At 35.5% G+C, this 22,022-nt stretch overlaps 1 protein-coding gene across 1 annotated transcript in view; it reads left to right on the forward strand.

Moving 5' to 3' along the window:
- Window positions 1–22,022, forward strand: part of dph6 (diphthamine biosynthesis 6) — a 97,215-nt gene that overhangs the window by 24,024 nt on the left and 51,169 nt on the right. Inside the window, exons 6-9 of the mRNA XM_048190198.1 lie at window positions 10,058–10,119; window positions 10,888–10,982; window positions 11,093–11,186; window positions 18,884–19,034. Coding sequence (XP_048046155.1) covers window positions 10,058–10,119; window positions 10,888–10,982; window positions 11,093–11,186; window positions 18,884–19,034 — 402 coding nt within the window. The remainder of the gene's footprint in view (window positions 1–10,057; window positions 10,120–10,887; window positions 10,983–11,092; window positions 11,187–18,883; window positions 19,035–22,022) is intronic.

The following is a 22,022-nucleotide window of genomic DNA, read 5'->3' on the forward strand; positions in this document are numbered from 1 at the left end:
TCTACCAAACTCTAACCATATACAGTAGATATAAAACGTTTAATGCAAGAATTGAACAGAAATCAAGGCAACACAGGAACATTTTCTTTTAAATGCACCAATATAACAATACAATATTTACGTACAGTATATTTGTACTAAAACATTTTAATATATAAAAAATACAGACCATTTTGTACATAAGAGTTTTGAATTAATCACAAAAACAGACTGTTTGAACTGGTTCACAGAAATGAATCAAATTTATTAACTCAACTCACGTGACAGAAAAATCATGGAACGAGTCTAATGACACTCTTTAGAGAAACTAATGGCCAAATAAAAAGTGCTCTAAAATCATTGCAATTATTTACAATGTCACTAGGTTTGCCATTTAGGTAATGCACCATGTGTCAAAAAATAACAACGAAGATTACTTTTACAGCATGAGTTAATCTAAATAATCCTTACTTTATATATTAAATATATTAAATTATATTATTATATTAAATATACTAGTCATTGTTAGCTCACATTTGTTCATTATAAAATATTTACACAGCCTGAAATGTTAAAAAAATGAAACCTAAATGCATGAACAAATTGTTGTTCACCTTAACGTTATTCAGCCATTGTGAATACATCATGAATGTAGTGCCCACGCATTTGGCGTCTACTCGCTCGTCACCGGTGATGAGCGGCAGATATAAATTATAATCCCGTAATAACACTTGAAGGAGGATTGTGGGTAATCGGGGGGTTGACAGAAGACATTCGAACCATTTTAAAGGAGGGGATCTGTTGTTATGAGACAGCTGCCCACACAATGTGCAGTGTCGAAGTCGAGGAAAATCTCTCCTCCACTTTTGTGCCAACAAGTTTCTCTCTGTAATCATGTCAGAAACCAGAACAGAACTTTTTGCGATCGCTCGCCACCTCTGTGCAGCCGAGCAAAAATAATTGGCTGCTAAATACGGCAGCATCAGATATTCATGTAATTAGTTAATTGGTTGATTTGTGTGGGTGAGGATGGCCAGACGCAGCGTTGTTTCCAGTAGTTAATTGGATGACAGTTCCAGTGGAAATTGGCATGTGTGAAGTTGAAAGGTCTGTTTGCAGTGTTACTGCTTTCCTTTGTTATTGCGTGCTTTAGAATTTATTTTCTGCAATTATACGGACACTTTCGGCATGAACTTTTCCACTCAGATGGTTGGCATTATATTCTTATTATTTAAATGCATACGACCCTTTCCTAAACATGTGTTTTTTGTATGTTATTTAGGGATATGTGTAAATCTTGATATAATCTGCTTGTTCGGCGTTACTCAGCCGGGGTGTTCAGGGAACATCGGGCGGCATGGGATGGAAGCAATATTTTTTTATATCTGTTCTTCAATGTTTCTGTCAGTTTACTGTAGCACAGCTGTCGGACTTTCCATGAAAGCATCTTAACATCAAGCATCCAGTCACTAAGACTGATCGCTAAACCAACCAACAAACCAACCAACCAACCAACCAAAGAAGATATTTTGAGAAATATCTTGGTGTTTTTTTTCCCTCTCCATACAATGGAAGTCACCAAAATTCTTCAAAACATCTTTTTTTGTTTCACAGAAGACAGAAAGTCATGCAGGTTTGGATCAACTTGAAGTTGCTTAAACAATGACAGAATGATCATTTTTGGTTAAACTGTCCCTTTAGGAGCTTATAAAGTGCTTGAATGAAGAGAAACTTGCTTCACTAGTAGCTGAAGAGTTTATTTTTTAATAATTATGTACTTAAATATTCTATACTTATGTATTTTCATGTGATAATATGTAAAATCTCACACTTTGGGAGCTCAAAAACATCACGTTGCACTCTAATCCTAATTGGCTGTTGACGTTTATGGACAAACGGTGCAATTAAGAGTAACAGAAAAGTAACACAATGATTTTAAAGAGATCAAATCCCATGACAAAACAATCCCGTGTGTTTCATTACGAGCAGATCCAGATCAGAATCTGAGTCAGTGTCCACATGAAGGTTCATAAGTGTCATTATAAATGGCATTATACTCTTCATAAGCATTACAAGACAGTCATGTATCGATTGTTGCAGCAGTGTTGTTAATGTTCTTATTACTGCTTTAATGCTTTCAATATGCAGGTTATAGACTGTCAGTTTTAACTGGCTGTGATAAACATCAGATGAGGTTATAATTGCAGCTTTATTCCATTTATTGGATAAAAAGATTAAATCTCTGATGTGTCTGCTGAATTGTATTCGTCGTACGGCTATTATTCCTCACACAGCTGTTGAATTTCAGATAAGAGCTCGAACAAATTTTCCGATCTCTCTTAATCTCAGCATCTCGTGTGTTCGTTCGCTCTCCCCTTCCAAAGCTCTCGCTCGCTCACAGATAGGGCGATAACACGGTGCTATTGTTTCGGCTCAGGTCTTTGAGAGCATTGTTCAAAGGATGAACTAGCTCACCTTCCAGCGCGAGATGCTTATTTCATCCATTTAAAGCTAAAATGTTCCCCAACATGAATCCAATTTTGCTGGCATTCCTCTCTGAAGGCAAGGATTAAAGCCGAGCTGTCAGTCGCTGCTCTTCGGATCCGGAGAACCTTCACAAGGCTGATACTCTCCACGTCTCTCGCCGCTATCTGGAATCTGTGCGCTTTAATTCACCTCTGTGCTCAGTAGCAGATTTGGTTCAAATTAAGCATGTAGGCAGGCCATTGGCACTTTGACTGTTTAATGATGCTGTTTGTGATACTAGAGTCTCATTGATAAGGGCTGAAAGATGTGGATTGCTCGATATGGGGCCCTCTTAAAGGGGTGGTTGATTTCACTTTTTTAACTTTAGTTAGTGTGTAATGTTGCTGTTTTTTGAGCATAAACAACATCTGCAAAGTTACGACGCTCAAAGTTCAATGCAAAGGGAGATTTTTTCAAAGGGGGACTACAACAAGGTTTTTCCTGGGTTGGTGACATCACAGACCCCAACATTTACATAAATCCCACCCCCGAGAACACACAACAAAGGGGGCGGGGCCATGTTGGGCTGCTTTAGAGAAGAGGAAGAGTTGTTGTAGTAGAGTGTTGTTGTCATGCCGTCATTTTACGCCGGACTGCTTCACAAACGAGGGTCAATTCAACACAAAAGATGAACATGACGGCACATGCTAGTGGATGAGTTGAATCAACTCCACAGCAACTACATCAATTTATCCACTAACCATTCAGAAATGTCCAGTTTCATTCTAAAAGTTGTAACTTCTTCCTGAGTCTCTCCATCAGTGTCGACTCCGGTTTGAACAATGTAAGGCTGAACACCGTTACTGACAATCCTCATTTTGGCTGCGTGAGATTCTCCAGCTTTGTTGTTGTTGAGCTGTTAAAGCTCCGCCCTCTTCTGGAAAGGGGGCCGGGAGCAGCAGCTCATTTGCATTTAATGGGACACACTAGTGTTGTCAAAAGTACCGGTACTTCGGTACCTAGTCGGTACTGAAATTTTGAAAATGTGACGATACCAGCATTTCTGTAGTACCGGGAGTACAGAGAATCCGGGTATATTCGGTACCCACTGATAGGACTGTGCCAGTATTTACTTGAATATGACACGAGTGAAGAACAAAGCTTTGTTTACAAAAGAAATAATAGGTTAGCAATTAAATGCAACATCGCAGCCATGGAAACATTTTGGTTCATGCCGAATGAGAGAGGTGCGTGAGTCCATACATTTAAGCTTTATATTATGTTTTGCGAATCACGATCTGGTCACCCGATTATCAGAGAATTTAACAATATTCCATGAGTTATTCCACTGAACATGGAATCTGTTTCTTTTCCCAAAACTTCACGCACGCAGGGGATTATAAACGTTTCTTTCTTTCGTTCGCATTTAGGCCTTTTATATGCTATTCGCAATCTTTACTGTGGTAAAGTAGAAAAAACACAGTAGGACAGAAACCTCTTTGCTTGCACGTCAATTTCTATTTAACACAGTTTGTGCCTGTTATAAGGCGCGTCAAGTTTATTTGTATATCGCATTTCACGCGGCGGTGATTTTTAGTTTCGCTTTCTCTGGCAGCGCTAAATCAAACATATCCTGAATGTCTGAAGATAAAACTCACTTTTCATACCTTTTACAACAAGTGTCAGTTGCTTGTAACATCAGGAGAAAACATGAAGATATTATTAAAGAGAAATGGTCTCTTTCCTGCTCGTGTCCCACATCCCTCTCAAACCGCAGAGCGGTAGGCTATATCAAAGACTATAATAACGGGACTTTGGCTATATGACGCATCTTTTGTGTGGAAATAAAAAACAAATGTTTTTTGAAATATTTAACTTTCTTATTATTTAGGTTACCATTATTTACCGATATTTATTTCATAGTTTTACAGGCTAGTGTGTTGTTTCACTGACAAAATAGCTAAAATAAACACATACCGCTGTTACTCCTGTTGAAAAAACCAGCATATGCTTGTAAGGTAGGTTTTGAAGCGGGTATGCTGGTTTGAGCTGGTTTATGCTGGTCCAGGACCAGTTTAGGACCAGCATGGACCAGCTCAAACCAGCATAACAGCTTCAAAACCTACCTTACAAGCATATGCTGTTTTTTTCAACAGTACAAAATGGATGTTTGAGCATTTATTTATTAATATTTCAAAAATTATTTCATTGAGGTCACCTATATATACACACATAAACATACACACACGCTCCAAATCATATTTAATGTTTTTAAGGCTTCATAAAATAGTAAAATAGTTCCAACAGATTTTGCTGTGGTACCGAAATTGGTACCGAGAACCGTAAAATTTTCATGGTATTGGTACAGACTACTGGAATTTTGGTACCGTGACAACACAAGGACACACACAAAAACGGCATGATCTGTGGGGTATTTTGAGCTGAAACTTCAGACACATTGTGGGGACACCAGAGACTTATATTACATAATAGGTCCCCTTTAAACTTTAGTTCACTCAAGACCACGAGTTGGTTTTTAGTGAACTATCCCTTTAAATGTGACCTAAGATCTATTAATCACAGTTCATTATGACAATTGATTTGTATTGCAAGTCTTCTGAAATGTTATGTCTAAATATTGAAATGAGGCATTATCTAATGAAATATGCATGGAGTAATTTGCATGCATTTCCAGAGCATAAATCTGAACATTGGATAAAGCCAGGTTCATAATTCTTGTTAATAGTTTTTGTTGACATATTTACGCAAAGAGGAAAAATATAAGTCAGAAGAGACGAAGATGTCAAATTTGTCAATCAGCTGTTGAATTAGAAACACACATTAGAAAATGCGTCATCACAGTCAGTGAAAAGGGTCCATTGAAATCAACAGATGCAAATAGATAATAAAGAGCAATTAAATAATCACTTAAATGTATATTGTGGATGTTTTATTTCCACTAGTCTGAAAGAAGACAAGTTATGGAAGCAAAATAGACCGAAATCTCTAAACTGACCAGTGCATGAAAAAACAATGGTGTCTAGAAATCCAGACTAAAGCAGCATGTAAGGAAAGAAAGCCTTCACATCTCTGGCCGTATTATAAGAACTTGTGACCTAAAAAGAATTTGCTCTAATTTGAAGCTCATGAAATCTAATGCAAAACTTGAGAATCCATTTGTGCCCAGTTCACTGGCTTGGAAGTTGACTGGATTAAATTTCAGTTTTATAGGATAATAATGAGTTAAAGACTTTTTCGCAGGCATATCGCTCCTTGGGGCTCTGCTTGGACTCAGCTTGTCTAAAGGGCAGCGGGAATGGACATGCAGACAGATGAATGGTGCTTGGACTGAGCTTATTTGTGTTTAATGTGCCATAAGGGGGTGAGGTAATTAGCTTTAGGTCAGGTAGTAAAACAGGTGCAGATGAATGAACACCGTGCAGCTCATGTAAATGAGAGATGATCTCAACTGTCTGAATATTTTAGGCCAGCATGGACGTAGTTGCTCCAGATCTGCTACATTCACCTAGTTTCAGACGTTCGGCATGTCAGCAGGCAGAAAGTTACAACAGTTACAATGATGATGCATTGTAAAATTGTTTAAAAAGAAGTTTCACAGTAATAAACTCTAAAATAACAGAATCAATGATGCAAACTTGAGGCAAATTAAAATTCTAATGTAAAGCAGCTCTAAAACGACAATAGTCTCATTATTCAGCACAATTCCTTTCAGTGTTGATTCAGTTCAGTAAGTTCATCAATTATGAAATTAGTTCATTTTCAGCTTTAAAGAGGCTCTACAAAAGACAACAGTGTCGTTATTCAACTCAATTCCTTTCAGTGTTGATTCAGTTCAGTTCAGTAAGTTCTTCAATTATGAAACAAGTTCAATTCAGCTCCACAGAAGACAACAGTGACATTATTCAGATTAATTCAGCTCAAGATTTGTTCTCATCCAATAATGTCCGTGCAGTTAAATCAATAATATTACTGAATATTAACCCCAACTAAGCAAGACAGCCGTGGCAAGAATTGGCAGAAAAATGGAGCAAAAACACCAAGATTGTTTAATCGTACACTGATTTGCTTCTTAAGGAGTGGAACGAGACACCTGATGCAATTCAGCTCTTTTACTTTATTTGCCCTCTGCATCCTAGCTTTAAATATCAGATTGCAGTGTGCTTGATCCTTTATTTAAAATCAAGACGTTAATGAAGATATTATAAAACAGCCCTCTTAGCAGTTTGAAATCAATCATTAAAATTTGTTTTAAAGGCATGACTAATTAAAAAAGATATTTAAATAGGATTGAATTTTAATGACGTTCTCCCTGTTACCTTTGTGTGGGGTTAACATGAGAGGAGAGGAGATTAGATATTCTCACACTAATTATGAGCGGTGTTCCCCAGGGGCGGGTAATGGGGCCGCTCTCGCTCTCATTGATCCCCTGCAGATCAGCGCCATCCGAGTGCAGCTCGCCGCTCCGGCATGATCCTCTGAAAACACGCCGTCTAAAGTTCAGCTTCCCCTCAGGGCTTGTGGTTTGGACCCTGAGCTCTGAGGTTAGGCGGGAAGAAAGGCGCTTTTCACCACACCGCGGTTCGCTCTAGTGGTAGACGACAATCATGAGCGGCAGAGAAAATATGGGCTTGTGTTATGATGGGTTGTCATGGTTTGTAGAGAAAAGTGGTAAGAGTTTGACCTCTTGATAGATTTGAGCTTGTACAAGGTTTTGTTGTATTTTTGGCCACTTTGTGGCACTTTCCATGAAATACTGACATATGACAACCAAACAAAAAAAAAAAAAAAAAAAAAAAACACTTCATTTGGAATGGTAGATCATGGTAGATTTCTTTTTTCCCAATTTTTCATTAATTGTAGACTGAATTCATTGAACTCTATTACAAAAGCTATTTTAAAATGAACAACTAGTCAAATATATTTTTATATATTAATGTTTATAATATCGTAATATCGTCATGCCTTACAGTTGCATTTTATCAGAGTAGAGCTGTTAATATACAGTGGTGTGAATAAGTGTTTGCCCCCTTCCTGATTTTTTTTTTTTTTTTTTTTTTTTTTTTTTTTGCATGTCACACTTTAATGTTTCAGATCATCAAACAAATTTAAATATTAATCAAAGATAACATGGCCCTGTGTGAAAAAGTGAAAACCTAAACTTAAATGACTGGTTGGGCCACCCTTAGCAGCAACAACTTCAATCAAGCGTTTGCGATAACTTGCAATGAGTCTGTTACAGCGCTGTGGAGGAATTTTGGCCCACTCATCTTTGCAGAATTATTGTAATTCAGCCACATTGGAGGGTTTTCGAGCATGAACCGCCTTTTTAAGGTCATGCCACAGCATCTCAATAGGATTGAGGTCAGGACTTTGACTAGGCCACTCCAAAGTCTTTTTTTGTTTTTCTTCAGCCATTCAGAGGTGGACTTCCTGGTGTGTTTTGGATCATTGTCCTGCTGCAGAACCCAAGTTCACTTCAGCTTGAGGTCACGAACAGATTGCCGGACATTGTCCTTCAGGATTTTTTGGTAGACAGCAGAATTCATGGTTCCATGTATCAGAGCAAGTCTTCCAGGTCCTGAAGCAGCAAAACAGACCATCACACTCAAGGGTGTAGATTTGGTTTCAACTTTGGGGGGGGGTTGAACGTTGGTATGGTTGTATTGTATTGGGGGGGTTGTAACTGATGGATTTGAATATTGGGGGGGTTACCTCCCCCCACCCCCCCCACAAACTACGCCCCTGATCACACTACCACCACCATATTTTACTGTTGGTATGATGTTCTTTTTCTGAAATGCTGTGTTACTTTTACGGCAGACGTAATGGGACACACACCTTCCAAAAAGTTCAACTTTTGTCTCGTCAGTTCACAGAGTATTTTCCCAAAAGTCTTGGGGATCATCAAGATGTTTTCTGGCAAAACTGAGACAAGCCTTTGTACTTTTTGCTCAGCAGCGGTTTTCATCTTGGAACATTTTTGCCTTGTCTCTTTCTTATGGTGGAGTCATGAACACTGACCTTAACTGAGGCAAATGAGGCCTGCAGTTCTTTGGATGTTGTTGTGGGGTCATTTGTGACCTCTTGGATGAGTCGTCGCTGCGCTCTTGGGGTAATTTTGGTCGGTCGGCCACTCCTGGGAAGGTTCACCACTGTTCCACGTTTTCGTCATTTGTGGATAATGGCTCTCACTTTGTTTCACTGGAGTCCCAAAGCTTTAGAAATGGCTTTATAACCTTTTCCAGACTGATAGATCTCAATTACTTTCTTTCTCATTTGTTCCTGAATTTCTTTGGATCTCAACATGATGTGTAGCTTTTGAGGATCTTTTGGTCTACTTCACTTCATCAGGCAGGTCCTATTTAAGTGATTTCTTTAAGTGAACAGGTGTGGCAGTAATCAGGCCTGCGTGTGGCTAGAGAAACTGAACTCAGGTGTGATAAACCATAGTTATGTTTTAACGGGGGGGCAAGCACTTTTTCACACAGGGCCATGTGGGTTTGGATTTTGTTTTCCCTTCATAATAAAAACTGCATGTTGTGCATTACTTGTGTTATCTTTGATTAATATTTAAATTTGTTTGATGATCTGAAACATTAAAGTGTGAACAACATGCAAAAAAAATAAAAATAAAAATCAGGACACTTTTTTACACCACTGTAGTTCATATAAATATAAACAATCACACAGCTGTGATTTACTATATATTATGTATCGCTTTACATGAGTACTTTATGTATTTTTCTTTAACTAGTGGGAAATATATGTTTCTATGTAACTTTAAAACATTTGTTTTTTGCTTACAAATTACAAAATCACAAATCAGGGTTTTAAACTAGTAATTTTCCCAATTTTGGTACTGCATACTATATTTTTGTAACGATAGACTTCATTTAAAAGAAACCTACTCATATTTCGTTTGGTTGAGGTTGAAGATCATTTTCTGAAGGTTCAGCAGTTCCTTTTACTGACCATTGGTTGAAAAAGAACAAAACTTGGTTGGAAAAATGTATAACTGTACTCATGGAAAGCTTCTTAAATTTTTGGTTTCGTTGAGGTTTCGTCAAATGCGAAAGACCGAGGGGAAAAAAAAGAGGTTTGTCCTGTAGATGCTCTGTGTTTGATTATATTTGTTTATTATGTCTGGGCGTTGTTGATATAAGCATGATTCGATTCCCGCAGCGGCCGTGTTGTGCCAGGAGGGCGGCGCTCAGCAGAGCTATGGTTTCTGAGCGGTAGATCATGATATATGAATAGCTTGTGTTTGTGTTTATGGAAGACAGTCACAAATGCTTGTTTACAGAGAGAGGCAGATCACAACCAGGTGGCAGTGCATGATGGTCTTGCGAACTTCCATGATTGACATCTCTAGTTTATCACGTTCATGATGCATTTGTATTGACATGCTAAAATATTTTCAGACTGATGTATGTTGACCTGCAACTCTCAGAGGAGTCAAACGGTTAAAGCAGATCTGTGTACACACATTTGCACAGTCAAACAGAGCAGCTGACGTGTTGTTAGTGCGCTAAGCGCAGCCCACGTCTCGTCTTACAGTCTCTATCGCTCTTGTGTTGTGTTTGTCTGGCAGGTCTGGATCCAGAGAGACATTTAGGAAAATCCCTGGCGGAGATGGAACCGTATCTGCACGAGGTCAGAGAGAAAATAAACCTCCTTCAGCTGTTTCTGCTTCAGCTTTCAGATCAAGTGTTTCACAGTGTCAGGCTGTTTTGACTGATGACATTCGTTTCTTACAAATCACCATCATAATGTTCTTTAAGGTTTAGTCTGATATAGTCACAAATAATCAAATGAGATGGAGCACCTTTCGTTTGTAAAGGAATTAATTCACTGCAAATACACATTATCTCATGTTTATTTTATACACTGTCAATCAAAAAAATACAGGAAAAACAGTAATATTGCAAAATATTATTGCAATTTAAAATAGCTGTTTTCTATGTGAATATATATTAAAGTGTAATTTATTCCTGTGATCAAAGCTGAATTTTCAGCATCATTACTCCAGTCTTCAGTGTCACATGATCCTTCAGAAATCATTCTATTGTGCTGATTTGCTGCTCAAGAAACATTTCTGGTTATTATCAATGTTGAAAATATATTAACATATTAGAATGATTTCACAATATATTCACAAAGAAAACAGCTATTTTAAATAGTAATAATATTTCACTGTTTTTACTGTATTTTTGATCAAATAAATGAAGTCTTGGTGAACAGAAATGACTTTTCTCAAAATATTAAAAAATCTAAATTTTCCAAACCTTTGACCGGTAGTTTATATAAACATTTGCTATTCATAGCCAGCAAGAAATGACTATATCATATAATTATTAACTGTAATGTTACTGTAATATGCATATGTAGTGATGGTCTGATTCTAATTATGGTTTGCGGCAGCTTTCAGAGAAGTATGGAGTTCATATCTGTGGGGAAGGAGGCGAGTATGAGACCCTCACCATTGACTGTCCGCTCTTCAAGAAGAAGATTGTCATGTAAGTCGCAAACACAATGCCATAATGTGATCGTCATATGTGTTTGTGTGAACAGAAATAATCCAGAGTAACAGAAGTGCATCATGCTGACTGTGTGGTTTGCGTTTCAGTGACTCTGCGGAGACCGTCATCCACTCGGCCGACGCCTTCGCTCCTGTCGGATACCTGCGCTTCACACGCATGCACACCGAGGACAAAAAAGAAGTATGATTCAGCTTAAACGAGTCCCGTTCTACACCTTAGCACTTCATTTGTCCCTGAAGTCCACTTACTGTATGAAGTTAGTCATGTAAATGTGAATGAGCTCAAGGTTGTGACGTCAGAACAACTGGCTTTTTGCTGCAAAGTTTCAGTAAACACTCTTTTTGAATTGGAGGTGAAGTTTTGAGCTCTGAATGAAACACTTTTATTTGAAATTCAGTGACCTTAAAGATTTTGTTTCATATAAATGTATGCATGTAGCAGACGTTTTTATCCAAAGCAAAGCACATTTCTATGAGTTCAAGCATCATAATAATACAGAGAGAAAGAAAAAAAAAAGCGAAACCTTGATTTTGGCGTTCGCAGCACCCTCCTCTGTTTGAGCTACTGTACGGGTTCCTGAACTTTTTCCAGCTGAACCTCTTAGATGTCAAATATTTACTTGAAATACTCCTGAGATTTTAAGTTAATATTTCAATTGTGTAACAACACATTTGCATGTTCGTGGTTCTCTGATGCCGGCTAATGTTCACAAGACATGCAAGTAAACAGACAAAATATTTTCTTTTATCCTTTTTGGGAGGAATAAAAAATAAAATAATAATAATAATAATAATTTTTATTGAATTAAAAAAAAAAAAAAAAAAATATATATATATATATATATATATATATATATATATATATATATATATATATATATATATATATATATATATATATATATATATATATATATATATATATATATATATATATATATATATATATATACAGTGTGTATGTTATGTATGTATGTGTGTATATATATATATATATATATATATATATATATATATATATATGTGTGTGTGTGTGTGTGTGTGCATGCATATGTACTGTATATACACAGGGACATGGTGATGGTATAAAAAAAATGAAATGGGAAATGTCAGGGTCAGTTTATTTATAAAGCACATTTAAAAACAACTAGTATTTGCCAAATACTAAGCACATATACAAATAAAATAGATAAGGAGTAAGAGAATGAAAAAAGAGAGACAAAAGAACAAATAACCAATACAAAACCACATTAAAATACACAAAATACAGTTCATCCAAAAGCCAAGGAATACAGATAAGTCTTCAGGCGTGATTTAAAAATGGGAAGGGAAGACGCAGAAAAAGCTACAGAAAAAGCACAATCCCTCTTAAACTTCGAGCGAGAGTGAGGTATATGCAGGAAAAGGTTATCAGAGGATCTGAGAGACAGAAGATTGTTGGTAGCTGAGAAGTTTGGACAAATGAGATGGATCTACACCATTTAATGCTTTATAAGCAAATAGTAAAATCTTAAAAAGAATCCTTTACTGCACCTGTAACCAATGAAGAGACGCTAGGACCGGTAAAATGCTTTAGTGCATTGTAATAGTCACTTCTGGAAGGCATGGACAACTATCTCCAGATCCTTAAATGAGAGCACAGATTTTAATTTGGCTGTTTGCCTTAGTTGTAAAAAGTTGCTCTTCACCACAGCACTCATCTGTTTTTCAAAATTCTATGTCAAAAATCACACCTAAGTGTTTAGCAAAAGGATGAACGTTTGATGACAGAAAATCTAGATTGCATGAAGAGACAGTGATATCAAGAGACAGCACCAGTACCGTGCCCCTAATGCCCACGCCGTCCCTTAGACGATTAAGAAGGGAAGCATAAGCAACTGAGTCAAATGCAGAACTAAGTTCAAGTAACATTCAATGCTTTTGTGTTCTCTCGCAATACTTTTCCATTCCCCCAAGAAAACTTGCATTCGCTTACAAACATTTTGTGATGGAAATAATACGAGATGGGAGCAAAAACTACTTTGGTGCAATGCAACACTTTTGCAAGAGAATGCAAAGTACAAACAGTTTTAAAAAGCATTGAAATATAATTTGAAGAGTTTGATTCCAAAACGCTTTAACTCCATTTTGATTAATTTGAGTAAAAATTTGTTTTCTTTACCAAGAAAGTGGCAAGATGAAAACCACTATTTTCTGTTTCAAACTTTCACACAGCATCTGTTGGTTATAAAAACATTAAAAATTCAAATCTAGATTTAGATTTTCAAAGGTTTATTATAAAAACTGATTATTTTTTTCCCCAAAATGCAAAAAATCCATGACACCTTTGTTTAAAAAAATGCAATTAATGCATCAATATAAAAGTTATTTTTCATATTGAAAATACACAACAAAGTAAGTTGATTCACATATATGACAGAGTCTAAACTTTTAGGCATTTTACTAAAAATACGTTCAGTCGTCGTTCCCAAAATTAATTCAACAAGTCATCTTGTTAATGTTATAAATGAATAATGTCTCTGTTTGTCATTACCGATTAAAGAGTATCTGGCGCTACCGCACGGTTAAAATAAACACATTCGCCGAGTACATTGGTATTAAAAACGGCTTTTAAAAACTGTCCATGATTCAGTTTTGGGGAGCGTGACAGAAGTTTGATGCTGTCGTTGAACTCGAGTGCCTCATCTTCTGAGTCTCCTCACGTAAATGATTACATTTCGATGACTTGCGTTTCTTCCCCACCGCAGAAACCACCACAGGTTCATCAATGCCGTCAAAATTACTCATTTTTCTGTTTTTGTTGATCACAAAGAACAAAGTAGATTAGGAAAACTAGGATGCCGGGTGTATTCAGAGCGCCGCCATTACCGTTTACAGTGCGTGGAATGGTGCGCTGTGATTGGTTGAACAGATATATAGCGTTCTACAGAGAGGAGAGACTGGCATTTTTTGCGTTTGTAAAGAAAGGGAGAAAACATGACAGAATAACACGACTGATATCACATTTTGTGCAAAATTAATAAATGACTTTTCAATACCGACCAGATACAATACTGATTTTGGCGGAAACTCAATTTAAAAAAAAATGGTGTTTATCGTGTTTTGGAACTAAATTCTTCATTTTCTTCCCATCTCATTTTTTTTTTCCACCAACATCACACTATTATAACCTGCTCACGTGTAAATGAAAACAGAGCCGCTCTTTACTCTGAAACATGCAGCGCAACAGACTATATCCTTCTTTAATGAAATCGCCGAATTCAATTTGATAAAATATAACGCTATTTCGATTAATTGTTCATTTGTTTATTTTCATGTTACATTAAATTGAATCAATTCTTTGCTTTTCATCAACTCACAAACCCTTGTTTGGGAACTACCGATCTACACAAATGCACTGTTAGTCTCAACATGTCTTTACTAGAGTGTTTACTGCATTGACAGAGATCCGGTGCCTTCCTCAGTTCATGTACTCGGTTAAGCAGCACGAAGGCTCTCTGCCAGTTCTCTTCTCTCTTTGTCCCCTTGTGTAGGCGACTTTGACGTCTGCAATATTCACCCCTGCCTGAAAGCAGGCCTGCCTTAACAAACATGTCCAGTCACATTATCCACTGTGTGCTCAGGTACGCTGGGCGGCAGTGATAGCGGGAAGGTTATTCATGTGGATCTGCGCGAGTTTGTGTCGAGCGTTTCCTCTCACTGTTGTTTTGATGTCCTTAAGGAAGTGGGTGCTGTTCATACTTCTCCTCTCATGCTCTTCACCGGTGTGGTTTCATCACAGTTTGTCTCATGCTGCAGTGATGCATCAGAAACGTGTTCATGTTATAATGCGGCATGTGAACTGCATCTGTTAAGGTCGCAGTAAAAGCAGTTATGCCAATATTTACTCATTCCATGTGCTTTTTGTTTTTTCCTGACTGACATAAAAACAAGACCATAAATGGAATAGATTTCCTAGTGAATAGAGCCCAAGGGGACCATATAAAAACAAAATAAAATAGGTCCCAAAAGCGAGCCCTGAGGTACCCCATAGATGAGCGGTGCAGAGGCAGAGGACGAGTTTCCAATCATCACCTTTACCGATCTATCAGAGTGGTATGATGAGAGCCAATCTAGTACCGTGCCCCTAATGTTGACGTCATCCCTTATATGATTAAGAAGGGTTGCAATGAGCAACAGAGTCAAATGCACAACTAAGATCAAGTAACATTCAAAACTTTTCCATTCCCCCGAGTAAAAGCTCACAGTAAAAGCAGTTATGCCAATATTTACTCACTCAATATGTTTTTTGTTTTTTCTTGACTGACATAGAAACGCCAGAAACAAGACCATAAACGTATCAACAGCAGTGCATTATATTCTAAGTGTTCTGGAGTCATGTGATAGTTTTATGTGAGGAACAGGCTGAAATTTAAAACAATATTCACTGAAAAACTCATTATTGAATCAGATTGATGCACAGTAGCTGCTGACCAATCAGAAGACCGCATATGCTTTATAATATGCATTTGATCGTTATGATAATGTTGGACTGTGTTCTTGCTCCTCTTGTGGAGTTTGAAGATGAGCTGTATGTGTGTTTTGGGTCACGCTGTGGCCGCGGTCTCAGCTGCTGGCTCTACGCAGTCGCGTGTTTGTTTATGCGTGTGTTCTGCTGTGTGTTGGTGGAGGTTTGGGGCTTTGAGGGGATAAAAACACATCGCCCAAGAAGGCAACTCCCGCAGCCATGCGGCCTTCAGCGCGCCCCCGCCGCGTCCTCACCCCGCAGCGCAGGGAAAATCCTGCCCCGCTCCGCTAGAGAAGCTCCCACATGCAGCAGTCGAAAGGACTCTCCGTCACGCTGACAGATCCGCGCTGACATCGGCTCTGGAGGAAAGCGCTCCGGCCGCGAGAGGACGCGAGGGGGGGGGGCTGCGTTTGCCCTGAATTAATGCTGTTCCTCCTCTGCACTCGCTGCACAGACACACTGGAGTATAATTAATTTAATTATCATACGGTCAACTGCAGATGACAGCAGGACATTAAAGAGATCTGAAATATTTATTAAAAGTGTGCCGTGTCCGGCGTGCTGTAATCAGGTGGTGTGTGTGCTCCGTTTGAGGGGGTCTTCTTGCACTACATCACAAATGTTACAGTGAGAAAAACAAACAAGAGCGAATTCTCACCAAAACCCCCGAGAGCGACCCGAATGACACCTGAAAACATCAGACTGAACTGTAATTCACAGATATGTTTTTCCAAACATGAGGAAGAACAAAAAAAAATCATACTTTGGTGACATAAAAAGTCATTGTGAGAGAAAGTCAAGATTAGTTCGATAATTATGAGAGAAAAGTCAAATTTGATACTGATTTTGACTATTAGTATCTCAGAATTTTAACTTTTTATCTCACTGATTAGCATGTCAATTTTGACACTTATTTCATAATTATGGATTAGTATCTCAGAATTTTGATGGTTTATCTTGTAATTATGATATAAAAAATCATGATTGATACAATACTAAACTATAATTACTAGTACTTCCTAATTTTTTAAACTTATTTTTGTAATTATGACTTACAAAATCACAATTATGAGATGAAAAAGTCATGAGATACGGTCATAATTTTGACACTATCTCATAATTGTTTTAGCGTCTCATTTTGACTTTTTATTTAATAGGTTATTTCTTATCTCATAATTTTGACTTTTTATTTAATAGTTTATTTCTTATCTCATACTTTTGACTTTATCATAATTGTCTTAGTCTCATAATTTTGACTTTTTATTTCATAATTACGTTTTAGAATCTCATAATTTTGACTATCTCATAATTTTGACTTTTTTATCTCATAATTATGATTAGTGTTTCTTAATTTTGACACTCATTTCATATAATTGTTATTGTCAATTTTGACACTTATTTCATAATTATGGATTAGTATCTCATAATTTTGATGGTTTATCTTGTAATTATGATTAGTGTTTCTTAATTTTGACACTCATTATTTATTATTATTTATTATTGTCAATTTTGACGCCTATTTCATAATTATGGATTAGTATCTCATAATGTTGATGTTTTATCTTGTAATTATGATATAAAAAATCATGATTGGTACAATACTAAACTGTAATTAGTATGTCCTAATTTATAAGTTTAAAAGTAAGTTATTTTTATTATGACTTACAAAATCACAATTATGAGATGAAAAAATCATGAGATACGGTCATAATTTTGACACTATCTCATAATTGTCTTAGCATCTCATAATTTTGACTTTTTATTTAATATTTTATTTCTTGTAATCACACAATTTTGACTTAATTTTTTACATTTCATATTATGATTGTCAATTTTGACACTTATTTAATCATTTTGATGTTTTTAAGTATAATATAATAAATCATAATTAGTGTGATACTAAAAACTATAATTAGTATGTCCTAAGTTTTAAACTTATTTTTATAATTATGACTTACAAAATCATAATTATAAGATAAAGTCTTGAGATACTGTCAGAATTGTCTTATTATCTCATAATTTTGACTTTTTATCATAATTGTCTTAGTCTCATAATTTTGACTTTATTTCATAATTATTAGTTTCTTAATTTTGATACTTATTTCATAGAATTGTTATTGTCAATTTTGATGCTTATTTCATAATTATCTTATAATTTTGACTTTTTATTTCATAATTGTCTTAGCATCTCAATTTTGACTTTTTTCAAATTTGACTTATCTCATAATTATGATTAGTGTTTCTAAATTTTGACACTCATTTCATATCATTATGATTGTCAATTTTGACGCTTATTTGATAATTATGGATTAGTATCTCATAATTTTGATGTTTTATCTTGTAATTATGATATAAAAATGATATGATTGGTACAATACTAAACTATAATTAGTATGTCCAAATTTTTAAACTTTAAACAAAATCACAATTATGAGATGAAAAAATCATGAGATACGGTCATAATTTTGACACCATCTCATAATTGTCTTAGCATCTCATAATTATGACTTTTTATTTAATATTTTATTTCTTGTAATCTCACAATTTTGACTTGTATCATAATTATTAATTTTTACATTTCATATTATGATTGTCAATTTTGACACTTATTAACTCATTTTGATGTTTTTAAGTATAATATAATAAATCATAATTAGTATACTAAAAACTACAATTAGTATGTCCTAAGTTTTAAACTTATTTTTTATAATTATGACTTACAAAATCACAATTATAAGATAAAGTCTTGAGATACTGTCAGAATTGTCTTAACATCTCATAATTTTGACTTTTTATCATAGTTGTCTTAGTCTCATAATTTTGACTTTATTTCATAATTATTAGTTTCTTAATTTTGATACTTATTTCATATAATTGTTATTGTCAATTTTGATGCTTATTTCATAATTATCTTATAATTTTGACTTATTTCATAATTGTCTTAGCATCTCAATTTTGACTTTTTATCTCATAATTATTAATGTTTCTTAATTTTGACACTTATTTCTTATCATTATGATTGTCAATTTTGACACTTATTTCATAATTGACTTTCTCATAATTTTGACTTCATCTCATAATTATCACTTAGTATCTCATAATATTGACTTTTTATCTAATGTCTTAGTATCTCATAATTTTGACCTTTTATCTCATAATTATGACTTAGTATCTCATAATTTGGACTTTTTATCTCATAATTCTGACTTACCAAAGCATGTGGTGGACATGGGCTTCCATTCTGAGCTGATCATCGTATTCATTTATTTTCTAGCGTATCATCCCGCAGGTTCACTGCTCAAGCGTGTGCGCGTCAGTGTGTTTTCAGGAGTGTTTGTGTGTGATTTATTCCCGTGTGTTGTCTCCTGCAGGGCTCCGGAGGGCGGCCGCTGCCTCTCAGTAGATGTCCTTGCCAGAACGCCATTGACAGGATGACAGAAGAGCTGGAATATGCTGATAAAACTCCAGACGTCCAGGGAGGATGTCCATCAAACACTGAGCACAGTTGTCAGTCGGAGCAGGGTGAGATTTGTGTATGTGTGTGTGTGTGTGTGTTCTGGTATAAAGCACATCATATTTTCTGCCTGCATTATAACTTTTATTTCATTGAAATTCTTTCAAAATTGTATTGATTCATTGAACACCAAAAAAAAAGTAGCGTGGCACTACAATGGTTTTCCAGATGTGGCACTATGATGATGTCATGTTTATGGGTGGAGAGCCAGTGAGTAGACGGTACCACAGAGCTGCAGTGTTTCATGTACTGACCATATAATTTTGCAACATTACAATAGCAAAACATAAACACAGACCCAAAGAAGAAGCTCATTGGCCGCCCTCATTACATTTCCAGGAAACGGCCCTGGGAAAAAGTGTTTTTAGGCATGAACCATGTGTTTTGGATATTGCCGTTGCTAATTCCATGGTGTTTATTTATTATACAGTATGTTTATGTGTCAAGTTAATCATTCAGCACCATGATATTCTCAATGCCAGTGGCTCTCAACCTTTTTGACTCCATTGTCCACAACAATATCTGAAGGCCCCGTCCTCTGGTTCTTCTGCCGTGTTGTTTTCGAAATGTTTTTTTTTATTAGCAGAAACTGGGAGAGTCAATAGATTAAAATAAGTAGCTAAAATAATTACAATTAAAAGCAAGTTTCAGGATTCCAAGTGTTTTAAGAGCTGAATGTTTTTAGGGATCCCACTCTTCTTAACCAGTGAGTTTACTTGACTTTTCCAGTTGTTCATGAAAATAAACTTAAAATAATTGTTCTTAAGTGCATCACTAAGTCCATGCGAATCTAGTTGTTGATGCAGTGAATTAAAATAAGAATTATCTTTATGTTATAGTTGTTTTGGATTATTTTGATGCTTGGTTTATCATATTTGAAATCATTTTAAGACATCTTGAGACTGGTCGAGGACCTCTAGATCAGCTGTTTATCAACCAACTTGTCAATTAATGTGGCCTAATAGTTCTGTAACGCTGACACTGTAATTAGCATGCTGGCATAGACAGTTTCACAGTTAAACCCTCTAAGTAGTGTAGCGTCTTTGAATTCATCCTCTTGTTTAGCTGATTTTGCAAATGGGTCATTGATGAATGAAGGTTTTTAAAAGTGTAAAAGCATATAATGGAAGATATAATCAATTTTGAACTTTTATTAAGTTTTAACACTGAGATAATGCGGTTTGTATAATCAATTAAACCAGTGTTAATTTCGTTGATGAATAATTTTCATCATAATTTTCGTCAACGACATTTTTTCACGGACGAAAACGAGACGATGACTAAATAAAAATGCGTTTTGAATGACTAAAACTATGACTAAAATCTACTCAAATTTTCGTCAACGAATAAAAACGAGACGAAAAATGATAGAGAGGGACAATTTGGGAAGATATCCAGTCAGGACTGCTGTCCTGTGTGGAAGATGCGGACATTTGAAGTTGTAACGTGCTGAAAACTAACCGCGGGAAACAGCGGAGCTGTTGCACTTCAGACTGCTTCACAGTTCATGAATAACGCACATTTATGCCCAGCGATTGCTTATAGGCTAATGTTTGATGAATTATGGTAATGTTTATATGTTTATATGGTAATATGTTTTAGACGGTTGTAAGAATGCATATTTTATCTCCCTCATCTGAACTTAAATGAAGCAGACCTGCTACAGTGTAGACCGCAGACATTTCAGAATAAGAGTCACGGTGTATTTCGGGATGGTTTATAATTATTATTTTTTCCTGGTAATTATTGTTATTTTGTTTACACAATAAACTGTATTTAATTTAATTTCTGTTTAATTCATAGTAAACTACTGTATCATCTGTCACAGGAAGGAAAGACTAAGAACATTATTTGACACATTATTCAATATATTTTACAGGTATAAGGGTTATTATAGTTAACTAAACCTAAAACCATAAACAATCTTCATTTCTTGAAATAAACATTAACTGAAATAAAAAATAAATATATATAAAAAATGTAAACTTATTTTATTTCATCTAGTTTCTAAGCTTTAGCTTAACCTGATGTACTAAAATAACTAAAACAGAAATAAAAACTTATAGACATTTAAAAGCAAAAACTAAAAGACATAAACGCACATAAAAATTACTAAAACTTTTAAATAAAATTACAATGAAAGCAGAACAACTAAAAATCAAATCTAATAAAAATTTTAACGAAAACTATAATAGTACCTCAATGATAAGTGTGTCAATCCCTGACAAGCTCTGAATTGAGCTCTTTCATGTGTTTTTGCACTTGAACGGTCAAAAAACATCTGTTTTGTCGAGTAAAGTACAGCTGGTTGAACAGAAACAGTTTGGAGAATATCAGATGTGTATCAGTGTATTGGATCAGTGTATTGTTAGAGAAATGCTTACTTAATGCATTAAAATTTAACTAAATTAGATTTTAGTCGACTAAATCTAGACTAAAACTAAAACAATTTCCGATGACTAAAATATGACTAAAACTAAATCAAAATTTGCTGTCAAAATTAACACTGTCATTTTTTTTGTAATTTTTTTTTACAAGATGGACAAAATTTGTCACCAAAAAAGTCATTCGGTTTAATCAAAATTTCGGTTTTACCGAATGACACTTTTGGTTATACCGAATGACGATATTTTCAAACAATGCTAACAGGCTGATACCTAGCTAGCAAACAAAAGGACAATCAAATATTTTATATTTAATTTTTAAAATATTACAACATTTTCCATGTTTTATAGCGGTTGTACCGAATGACCTGATGTTTCGGGACATGCGTATGATCAAGTGAAAACATGAATTTTTCAAATAGTTAAGAGAGAGTTAGTTACTTTGCTTCATGACCATGTGGTCCTTTGCAGGTGTCTGAATGATGTCACATCCTGTCACATGATACTGACCGCATGACTTGATCCAAAATGGTCATTTTATATTTGGTTACTCTAAATGACATCAATGAAATTCATTTTTCTGGACATTCTTTCTCATAACAAAGCAACGAC

The sequence above is a fragment of the Megalobrama amblycephala genome, linkage group LG5 (assembly GCF_018812025.1).
Source record: "Megalobrama amblycephala isolate DHTTF-2021 linkage group LG5, ASM1881202v1, whole genome shotgun sequence".
NCBI classification, from domain to species: domain Eukaryota; kingdom Metazoa; phylum Chordata; class Actinopteri; order Cypriniformes; family Xenocyprididae; genus Megalobrama; species Megalobrama amblycephala.